The sequence below is a fragment of the Eutrigla gurnardus genome, assembly GCF_963514095.1.
Source record: "Eutrigla gurnardus genome assembly, contig: SCAFFOLD_160, whole genome shotgun sequence".
Taxonomy (NCBI): Eukaryota; Metazoa; Chordata; class Actinopteri; order Perciformes; family Triglidae; genus Eutrigla; species Eutrigla gurnardus.
The window spans coordinates 4008-15407 of NW_028155438.1; the positions used below are offsets into that span (position 1 = coordinate 4008).

The 11400-nt window shown below is 44.4% G+C and overlaps 1 protein-coding gene across 2 annotated transcripts; it reads left to right on the forward strand.

Moving 5' to 3' along the window:
- Positions 1 to 3767: 3767 nt before the first annotated feature.
- On the forward strand, positions 3768 to 8929 carry LOC311010233 (uncharacterized protein). 2 transcript variants are annotated; one of them, XM_084040777.1, is made up of 8 exons: positions 3768 to 3840; positions 4608 to 4643; positions 5811 to 6074; positions 6158 to 6397; positions 6486 to 6650; positions 7310 to 7411; positions 7613 to 7711; positions 8616 to 8929. In XM_084040777.1, the coding sequence occupies exons 1-8, from the start codon at positions 3816 to 3818 to the stop codon at positions 8657 to 8659; spliced, it is 975 nt and encodes a 324-aa protein (XP_083896903.1). In that variant the 5' UTR covers positions 3768 to 3815; the 3' UTR covers positions 8660 to 8929. The 2 variants fall into 2 exon arrangements, with proteins under 2 accessions (XP_083896903.1, XP_083896902.1); XM_084040776.1 differs by lacking the exon at positions 8616 to 8929 and having other exon boundaries at positions 7613 to 7803.
- Positions 8930 to 11400: the final 2471 nt, after the last annotated feature.

Consider the following 11400-nt stretch of genomic DNA (forward strand, 5'->3'; position numbering starts at 1 on the left):
TGTTCCTATTAGTGAATTTAATATTGTCATAAATGCGATCCCTTCTGGAGCGATTATGTTATTTAGAAGTACATTAGTACAAAACCCAACACTTTTGCCCTTTGATCCAACCGAATTAGATATAGGCCAAATTTGTTTCTCCTCGACACGCAATAGTGACCGTAATATACGCTCTTTATTTCAGAAAGAAGTCGTATCAACTCCATATGTAATAGCTTATTGGAATAACTTTGTTAATAACCTTAATTGGAAAAAAATCTGGAATTTACCTGCTAGATATATAGTTAATAATAAGGTAAAAGAAGTATCTTTTAAAATAATTCACAGAATTTACCCATCAAAAGTTTTTTTTACAACGATTTAAAAAAGATATAGATTTAAACTGCTCTTTCTGTGTAGGACACCCTGAAGATATTTTTCATTTATTTTGGTCTTGGCCTCTCTCAACTAAATTATGGGAAGATATTTGTAACCTGATTTGTTTTTCGATTGAACCTCTTTTTTCCCTGTGCTTTGAACATGTATTGTTTGGCTTAACTGACAATCCATCTTCTAAAGAAAAACATTACTATATCATCAATCTTATTATACAATTAGCCAAATGGCACATTCATAAATGTCGTTACACTAATCAAAAAACACTTTTTCTTATTTTTGAACACAATACATCAAGTCTATTAAAAAATCCATCAACATGAAAGCTATAAAGACTTTGAATTTATGTACACTTTATAATGTTTTTGTATGAAAGCTTGTCTCTGCATTGTCTGTATTGAAACCCCCTGGCGATGTTCTGTTGGTGTATTGAATTGTATTGCATCATAATGACTTAATAAAGTTTCTAAAAAAACAAAAAAACAATTCTAGCCATCATGCATCGCTTTCAACCCACAATACATCACGTTAGGTAGCGCGCTGCAGGCGGCTACATCAAGTCGAATTCGCCTATTGAACGCTCATTTCCAGTAAACCGGGTTGAGTCGCAGGATTGGTTTCAAACCACCAGGTGGCAGCAGAGTCGTCCACATGACCTCAGTCCTGCAGCAAGTTCCCAGTTCAAGTCTTCTAAAGTCAGAATTCAGATTTTTGATTCCCTCTGACTTCTGAAGGAAAAAACTTGAGTTTGAATGAATGTTTGATGTATTTTCTGGATTATTACTGGAGCTCACGACAGAACATTCATCAGTAAAAGAAGCGTGGGGGTCGGATTAAGTCCCTGAGGGTTCAGGGTTCGAGCCTTTTGGGGGGGCGTTGAGTTCAGGACCCAAACAGATCACAGGAAAAGATGAAGACAGGAAGTAAAGCAAACATCATGGTAAGAGACTACAAAATAAAACAGGAAACCAACAACGCCAAACACGGCTGACAGAAACTACAGAACAGAGGGACAAAACACTGGGGCTTTCTCATTGGTCGAGCTAGGCGTCAGTTCACGGAGGAGGCGGGATCACCGCGTGTCTGTGTTCAAACTCGGACATCAGTTTAGGCTAATTCCTATCTTTCTTTAAATGTTACCATTGGAGAGAGATTATAATTGATAATTAAAACTGCAACCCCCTGTGTCCTCCTTGCAAGCTGAAATGAGAGGAATTAGTTAAAAAAAAAATCAGGTGTGGCTTTTACTTGGAAAAAGTCACAAAATCTATGACATTTCCAGTTGCCAGTAGGTGGCGCTCTGACTGTGAGTGAATATCACAGTGCAGATGTGTTCAGGAAGGAACTCTAATCAAGTGTGCAAAGTTTGGAGCAGATCAGAGAACAAACACTGAAGTTATAATGTTTATGGCAGAGTTCAACTGACAGCTGTGTGTGGTGCATGTGGAGATGTGTGCCATCTCTCCTCCTCTTTGTGTCCAGGCTGAAATGAGAGGAATTAGTTAAAAAAGGAATTAAAAGTGGCATGGCTGTTGATCTGGTGTGAGGCAGATTGTAAGCTGCATGTGAGATTCACAGTTCTCTATGTGTCACTGATAGATCTCTGCCTCCATCTGGTGGTCGCTGTGCGCCTGTGTCTCTCCCCTCTATGCTCTCTGAGTGAAGATTGAGTGAAAACCTGGCTGATTTACACACTTGGCTAAAAACATTTTTTTACCCACTTTATGATAACTTTAGGCGGTAGGTCCAAGAGGCTTTTTTGTACATCTCCACTTGGGCTATAAAAAATATTTCATGCGTGTACGCCCTACCTAGAGGGGGGGCTGTTGCTCAGAAAAAGGGCCTAAAATCGGTCACATTTCATGTCGCCATTAGGTGGCGCTCTACCTGTGAGTTAAAATTGCAGTGCAGTTGTGTTCAGGACGTGACTCTTAACAAGCATGAATATTTTGGAGCAGATCGGAGAAGAAACAGTGAAGTTATAACAGCTTTAATGCCAATGGCGAAGGTTGAAAATAGTAGCGCAATCATGGCGTTGCCGTGGCCACGCCCCTAAACTTTTGGAGCATATTTGAGTAACTTTTTGTCCTTAAGGCCTTTCCAACCACATATCCAATTTTGGTATCAATCGGATCAACGGTATAGTACAAGTTTGATTTAGTACGACCCCTGTGAATGACCAAAAACGGCCAAAAATGGGAGTTTTTGGAATTTTCTGTAAGCGCCCCAGATTCTTAGATTTTGATGAAACTTGACAAGTATGTTCTTTGACGCTATGGCAACATAGCTTTCAAGTTTATTATTAATTATTGGGCCAAAGATTGTGGAGTTATGCTAATTGAGTTTTGGTGGCCCAACCCTCTAATGTTCATTGGCAGATATCTTCTGATCTAATGCATATTTTCAAAACCTTTTTGGACCATCACCCAGCTAGGTCTAAAAAGTATGCGTACCAAATTCCGTCCAAATCGGATCAACGGTGTTCGAGGAATGAACAACTTCCTGTTTTTCATAAAATCCAAGATGGCGGAACATTTGGGCAGGCGGACTTTGGTACTCCAAGAGGATCTTTTGTAGAAGAGACTTGTCTTCACATCTGTGCAAAATTTCATGTCAATCAGAGTTACGGTGCCACGGGGCTGGCGAACAGACACGCTAGGTGGTGCTAGCGAGCAACTTTTTCGTGACCGAATGCAAAACCGCCAAAATCTCAAATTTTTCACCAGGCCGCATGGACACACCAAATTTGGTTTATTTTTTTTTTAATGCTCAGGCCCCCAAAACGCAGGTCGAACCTGTCTAAGAATAATAAACACTAGAATAACAATAGGGCTTCGCAGCCCGACGTTGTCGGCGCTTGGGCCCTGATAAAAGGTGTCTTTCTGACTCCGCCCCCCACGGGTGAACCAATCAGAATTAGAGCAGGCGACCGGGTGTTTATGACCTTCAGTGTCTGGTTCAGTTTCAGAAACGGACTAAAATTATTCGAAACAACGACTTCGCCCGAAACGTCCAAACAATCCAATCAATCCGATCAATCCGATCAGCTGCAGGGTGCCCGATCAATAACTGATATCCAGTGAGGGGGGGGGGGGGACTTCTGGAGGGCGTCTCCTCGGAACAGAAATAACCCCAAAAAATCTGCATTTCCGGGTCAAATAAGAGCATCAGGATGCAGCCCCGTCGTTTGGCCTGAGGGGGCGCATTGGAGCTGCACACACACACACACACACACACTCTGATGGTGCCGATGTGGGGTACGGGTGATCTTCTTCGCCAAGAGAAAGAGCGTTTGCAGTCCCTGCTGCGCGGTCACTTCCTGCATCTGGTTAACACCCGACGTACGACCGTGCCATCCGATTATCTGACAAGCCATTCAGGAAGCAAAGCGGTTTCTTGATATTAGCAGGAAGGACGAGGGTTGAACCAGACCTCCTGTGATGATGACACGGACATCACTGCTCTGTAAGTACGATCCACATGTAATCTATAGATTACCATGTAAGACCTTGTTGATCAGCTCTGATCGGTCAACACTGAAATACAAGAAACAATATGATTTTATCACTTATCAAACAATATGATTTTATCACTTATCAAACAATATGATTTTATCACTTATCAAACAATATGATTTTATCACTTGTTATCAAACAATATGATTTTATCACTTGAAACGTTTGCAATTCATGTTTAAGAGTCGGTCAAAAAAATATCTTTAGAAAAATTGATTACGAAATCAATACGAATAAACAGATTGTAAATTGTTATCACAATTTGTAGAAAGATGTATGGAAGCCCACTACCGCCAGAAAAAAAAGAGAGAAACTTTCTCAAAATACGACACTAACTCAATATTCTGAGAAGTCATTATTTAGATCAGGATTCTGTGATCTCAAAAACTAGTTGTGCTGCGGATGAAATAAATAATTAATATGCAACAGCTTGAGTAGAGCCTGAATAGAATTATTAAAAGAAAAAATAACAATAAAAAATCAATTTATAAAAGTCTAAATTGAATGAATAAAATATCCCAGGATGTAACAGAATAGACTCTTTTCCATCGTTAACACCCTCATATCGTTGACGTTAAGGTGGTTTTGTTGTCTTAAATCTAAAACCACATTAATTCTACATTTAAGATCCAACAAAGTTTAATTTGAGGTCGGGAGATATTTACTTTTGTCTGTTTTTCTTTCTGATCAAACCAACATGAGTCCGTTTGTCTTCAGTGCTGGTCTTGCTGCTCAGCTGCCGGACAGACGGAGGTGAGTCACTCCACACTAAAGATGGAATCAAATGTTTATTCATCCATTGTGTTATTTCAACAGTTTGTACATTAAATGTTATTTATGTGAGTTTAAGTTAAGAGCCAACAATCAAATTCATTACATTTCACATTAGTGGATTTTGTTATTTTGGGCCCGTGTCCAAGCTTATTGTCTTCATTTTAATGTTTTTTAAACAACACAGTTGATGAAACATAAATTGTCCGATTTGTGTTTCGTGTTATTTTCTTGTAATAAAAGTCTAAAGTCTGAATGCTTTGTTAGGTCTGTCTGCAAGACCACAAGATAACTACTGTTAAAACACTGGTTTTCTGAATGGAGTCTGGTTGATGGTGCTAAGCTACGCTAACATTGTAGCTGCTCCATCAACACTCCATATAAGGTCATCTAGACATAAATACAGCAGAGACCTTGTTGTTTGGACCACAGACAGTCTCTGGTTCCTCCACATGGTCTGGTCTGGTCTCTGGACTCATGTGGGCTACTATCTAGACCTCTGGGGGACCACAGACAGTCTCTGGTTCCTCCACATAGTCTGGTCTGGTCTCTGGACTCATGTGAGCTACTATCTAGACCTCTGGGGGACCACAGACAGTTTCTGGTTCTCCACATAGTCTGGTCTGGTCTCTGGACTAATGTGAGCTACTATCTAGACCACTGGGGGACCACAGACAGTCTCTGGTTCCTCCACATAGTCTGGTCTGGTCTCTGGACTAATGTGGGCTACTATCTAGACCTCTGGGGGACCACAGACAGTCTCTGGTTCCTCCACATAGTCTGGTCTGGTCTCTGGACTCATGTGAGCTACTATCTAGACCTCTGGGGGACCACAGACAGTTTCTGGTTCTCCACATAGTCTGGTCTGGTCTCTGGACTAATGTGAGCTACTATCTAGACCACTGGGGGACCACAGACAGTCTCTGGTTCCTCCACATAGTCTGGTCTGGTCTCTGGACTAATGTGGGCTACTATCTAGACCTCTGGGGGACCACAGACAGTCTCTGGTTCCTCCACATAGTCTGGTCTGGTCTCTGGACTAATGTGGTCTACTATCTAGTCCTCTGGGGGACCACAGACCCAGGAGATGACTTGGTAAGCTCTGTGAAATTCAATTAATTCAAATAAAACTCTGACTTACTCTTCCAGTTCGTCTGACTACGAGTCCCAGCAGCCTCCAGTTCTTCAGCTGGACTTCCTTCTCTCTGAGCTGTGAGGACGACGGGGGTCCAGCTGGACGGATTCTTAGGAGGACAGGGGAAGACGAAACCAGGACTCAGTGTGGAGATCCCTGGGGGAAACCTGCTGGTTCTTCCTGCACCCTCAGCTACATTCTCCCAGTGGACAGTGCAGTTTACTGGTGTGAGTCTGGAGACGGAGAAACCAGTAACACCATCAACATCACCGTCACTGGTAAGATCACACAATCCAAAATAAAAGTCGTCCCGCCAGAGTAAAGGTCTCGTTGTCAACTGGACTTCTGTGTCTGTGTTGAGATGGACCGGTGATCCTGCAGAGTCCAGTCCTCCCTGTGATGGAGGGACATGAGGTCACTCTGTCCTGCAGGACAAAGACGACCTCCGACCTCCCAGCTGGTTTCTACAAGGATGGCTCCCTCATCGGGACTGAGCCTACAGGTCACATGACCATCCAGCATGTGTCCAGGTCTGACGAGGGCCTCTACACGTGTACCGTCGGTGACGGAGAGTCTCCGCCCAGCTGGGTCACGGTCACAGGTGAGCAGGTCAAAGGTCATTAAGTCTTCAACTTCAACTGCATCCAAACCAAACTCATTTGTTCTAATTATTCTTGGGTTCATTTCAGGGAAGCCCACCATGACACCCACTCCTAAACCTGGTTCCGATCCTATTCATACTGGTTCCGATCCTATTCATACTGTGTTGTGGTCTACTGCCTGTCCCGGGGTTCTGGTCCTGCTGGTCCTGCTGGTCGTTCTGGGGAGAACATGCATGCAGAGGAACCGTACAGGTTAGACTAAAGGCGAGTCCACACCGGACCGACTGCCCGACTCGCGTCGGTAAATGAAGCCTGGCTACTTAATATGGCCGACTCGAACAACGACATGGGCGGTTCACACCTACGGAACTACAGCCGACGCCATACGTTCCGCGCTTGTGCGAGATGTAATGTCTCCAAAACAACAGGCGGCGCTAATCTGTATTGTGAGCCAAAAAACACGAAAACCGGAAGTAGGCGGTCCTCTCTAGACCACCTTCTTCGATTCCACTGGTTATCTGGTATGTTTACCATCGTCACTTCCGGGCTTCACTGATTCGCTAGTCAAGCTGCTAGCCTCCACCAATCAGAATGGTAAAAGAGTGACCGACTCGCTTGGCGGATTACACATTTGAATCGGCTGAAATGAACGCCGACGTGGGCCGATTCGAGCGACCACACCAAGCAGACTCATGTCACGGACGCCGACTCTCTCAAAGAAGCCGATTTTCGGTCTGGTGTGGACTCGCCTTTAGAGTGTTACCTTTCAAAATGACCAGCATGAGGTCCATTCAGTGTGCTCCGGAGCTTTGGATCGTATCACATGACCTTCCTCTGCAGGTGACGTTTAGACAGTGAAGTGTCGATAACGATAAAACCTGATTCAAACTTCTGTTCCGTTTCGGTTTCAGCTGCTGGAGTAGAAGTTCCAAATGATGACATCATGGATGACATCACATACAGTGATGTCAAAATATCCCGTAACCTCCAACGGCCAATCAGAGGGAGCAGAGGTAACTGGGATGCAATTCAATTCGAACAACTTTATTAATCCCACGAGGGGCAATGGATCAATATTTCATGATGTCCTTTTCTAAAACTACAAGAACATACGTGTTAACGACTGTAGCAGGAGCGTCACTCATCCTTAGTACTAGTACTCTGTAGTATCAGTTGTACTACCTGCAGTCATGTAGTCTGCGTGTGTTTTCCAGACAGAGATCCGGCTGAAGTCTACGCCGCAGTGAGGCGGCCGGAGGACGTCTGCTATGGACCAATCACCTTCAAAGACGTCAGGTCCAACAGGAGTGGAGGTACGTCTGCTCTTCTTCGTCTCCGTCGTGGACCAACAGTCCAAACATCTGCTGAAACAACCTGAGATTTACTCAAACAAGCAGCAGGACAAAGTCACTCTGTTGGGGGACTACTTTCAGCGGTGGATTAATCCACATTTCCTGCTCCAGTTAGATGTTTAAATACAAAGCAGAATAGCAATGCACTTGATTCTTGTTTTAACATTTCTGCATGCAACAACCAGCAGCGACTTCCTCATGGTTACTGTGAATCTGAAGCGCGTTGGCTTCCAGCCAGAGTCTGGTCTGCTTCACAGAAAGTGGTGAAGGGAGGCCAAGCTGTTTTAATCGAAGTGAGTAGTGTTGCGGTCGCCCAGTTTCCTGTTTTCATATAAATAACCTCCAGTGACGTCGGGTCTTTAGCCATAAACACGACCATAAGATACGACAGAATTCACCTTGAGTTGTTGCTGAAAAATGACAATGTAAGAATAAAACACAGCAGAGTCCAGATACAAGTTTGATACCAGGTGAACTCGGTGCCTACGTGAACAACAAACTAGCATGGATTTGTAATGGAAGACTCACTGAGCTGCAACAAAACAATCAGTGATGTTTGAACCAAATACAACTGCAGCAACGGCAACAGAGGAGGAAAGAAGGCGGTCCTTGTTGCCATGGTGTTCTACCTGGAACCCAATCAGGCTCAGGTTTGGTTCATCAGCAGTTAAACGTCCTCAAAGAGGAGAAACCTCTCCCGGTGCAATGCTAACTTGCTAACTTGCTACCTTGCTATCACGTGATCTTCAAAGGTAATACGACTGTTAGCTTGCTAGTGTCTTCTTGGTTATAACATATAGATCATAGCATCAGAAATGGAACTTCTTTTTACATTTGGAGGATTTGTTTCTCATCTTGTGTCCAGAGTTTCCACCAGAGCCAGAGGTCGTCTACTCGTCACTGAGGTAGACCAGTCCAACCAGTGAAGTCCAGCTGCCATGGAACTGGTCCCTGAACGCCTCACACGTCTGGCTTCTCTTTTAATATGTATATGTTTAAGTTAAAATGGGACGCATGCAACCACAGCTACTCAGATTTAGAGCATTGTTTTCTTCCATAAGTGTATTCTAGTGGTCAGGGTTTAAAGATAATAACTAACCTTTTTGTTGTTTGTATTTTATCTGTGAAGTCGCTCCTATTAATAAACTTTGGTGCCACTAACTGTTTTCCTCGTGTGGTTGAGAAGGTTTCACAAAGCTGCTGGATGGGACATTTGACTTGTTCCTGTTGTGGTTAACCGAAATGCCATTCAAGTCTCTGCTGCTTGTAAACAGCTTTGATACGGAGCCCGACCCGGAGTCAGTGGAGATCTACTGTGTTTGACCACATGTCTGCTGCTGGTGAACAGGGCCGTACCCAGGATTTTAGAAATACTGAGGTCATAATTGCGGAGGTCCGAACGTAAGCAAAGTTTAAGAGGGTGGGTCCATAAGGAAATGTGTATTTGTAACTGACACTGTGTGTGTGTGTGTGTGTGTGTGTGTGTGTGTCTCCTTTGTCTCCTTTGCTCTTTACCTCAGCCTCCTTTTCTGTGTCTATCTGCTGTTGATGATCTGCTCTCTCTTTTTCGTTTCCTGTCTCTGTGCCTTCAGTATTTCTACCTCCATCCTTGTCTCTTTGTTCGCTCTCATCCTCTGACTGTCCCTGTCTTTTCAACTCCTCTCCACTTGTCTCTCCTGCTAAGAAGGAATTAAGCAAAATAATATACACCTACTTAATATCAACTTTAAGACACACTTAATAACTCAAATACCAAAAATACAAACTCAAACACAGTACATGACAAGCAAAATGTAAGTCATACAATTTCACTATATGTCTTACTAGATATGTTGTTAAGTTAAGTTACAATGAGATTGAATAATTATGATTGAATTTAGATCAGAGGACAGTATGGTTTGTTTAACAGCAGTGTGTATGGGACATTGATAATCCTATCCTGGGGCAACACCTGGTCTTCTCATTCACCTGTCTTTCCTTTTTTCCCCTTCTCATCCTCTTCTTGCCTTATCTTCTTCCCAAATGAGAGCAGGGTTTGACGTGCTCTCTTCATTATGTCTGAAGAAAGTAAACACACAACAACTCAGCTGAGGTGATAAAGTAACATTAACAGCACTGGGTAACATTGTATTACTGGCCTGGCCTCTGTTAGGATTAACATTATAAAAACTAGTTTTAGAGTTCCAGAAGAAGTACTACACTACCCACAATCCTATAGTGTAACAGCGACGTCTGTGATTGGTGGAGCTCGCTGTTACCATGGAAATGTTAAACAAACCCGCACATTTCATGTTCGCTAGTAACTGCTACCACTGACCTCTACAATCGTTTAGAGCTGCTATGATTTCACTTTCTGACCTACTGTGGTTCCAGGCTTAAACCTCTTTATATGAAACGTCAATGAAGTAAATGAATGGTTAATTCACGTCCGGAACCGGAGCCGTTAAAAAAGTGGTCGGCCACTGTTGAGCTCTCTGTTATCACTTGAGATGGTTGATCACTAACTTGGATGGCACTACTAGGCATGAAGTCGCAGTTAAATTAATAGTATCGTTACATGTGAAAAACTGTTGCTTCGTATCACTCACGTGAGCTTGTTGGCATGCTTTTATATTTACATCAACGGACACCACGTTTTAAAGTTTTTAATCGTGTGGTTTATTAAAATACAAGCAACCTGGCCTGTATATTCCAGTTACCAATTTTGCGATGTCTATTTTAGGAAGTAGAGAATGAGTCGGACTACAAATCCTTACCGCTGATGGTTCCCAAATGCCGCTGTCTGGGCTGGAGCAGAGACAGTGGATATATATGGGGCGTTCACACCGAACGCGATAGACGCGAATTGAGCGGCGACTCTACATTGAAAACCAATGTAAATGGCGCGATGACACGCGATTCAGGCGGAGGCGGCGCGAATGGAGCGTCTGGCGCGATGAGACGCGGCGCGAATGGCGCGAATGGCGCGAATGGCGCGAATGCCGCGTCTGACGCGAATGAAGCGAATGGCGCGTCTGACGCGGCGCGAATGGCGCGTCTGACGCGGCGCGAATAAAGTTGAAAATATCGAACTTTTCAGGCGGCATCGCGCCGCGACATCCAATCAGCGACGAGTTCAAGCCGACAGACAGATGAGCTGAGATGGACGGGCTGCATTACCAAACCCGACTCGGGAAGACCGGACCCCGGCGCGACGGGGGCCGTACCGGCCTCACACCGTCAGGGCTGAGCCTCGATCAGAAGGACTCAGGCCCCCGCGCGACACCGGGCAATCGGTCTTCCGTACGCCACATTTCCCACGTCCGCCCGCCCGTCGGACGGGGATTTGGCGCTGGGCTCTTCCCTCTTCGCTCGCCGCTACTGAGGGAATCCTAGATAGTTTATTTTCCTCCGCTTAATAATATGCTTAAATTCAGCGGGTTGTCTCGTCTGATCTGAGGTCGAATGTGGCCCCGACTCTGGGGAGAGGTGCGAGGGACGTGGCTCCCGGAGGAGGCTCACGGACTCTGGCATCGGGTACCCCGAGGCGGAGGAGGAGGGTCCGCCGACGTGACCCGCCGGCTCCCCTCAAAAATGAGCGTCATGCTCGAATGAAGCGAATGAAGCGAATGAAGCGAATGACGCTAAAAAAGTCCAAAATGATCAAGCGG

What these genes read in the sequence shown, in the direction of transcription:
- LOC311010233 (XM_084040776.1), top strand. Translation starts at nt 3,816, where the DNA reads ATGATGACACGGACATCACTGCTCT. An exon ending in CATCAACATCACCGTCACTG is followed by an intron (nt 6,075 to 6,157) that starts GTAAGATCACAC and finishes GTCTGTGTTGAG; the next exon opens with ATGGACCGGTGATCCTGCAG. An exon ending in CATGCAGAGGAACCGTACAG is followed by an intron (nt 6,651 to 7,309) that starts GTTAGACTAAAG and finishes TTTCGGTTTCAG; the next exon opens with CTGCTGGAGTAGAAGTTCCA.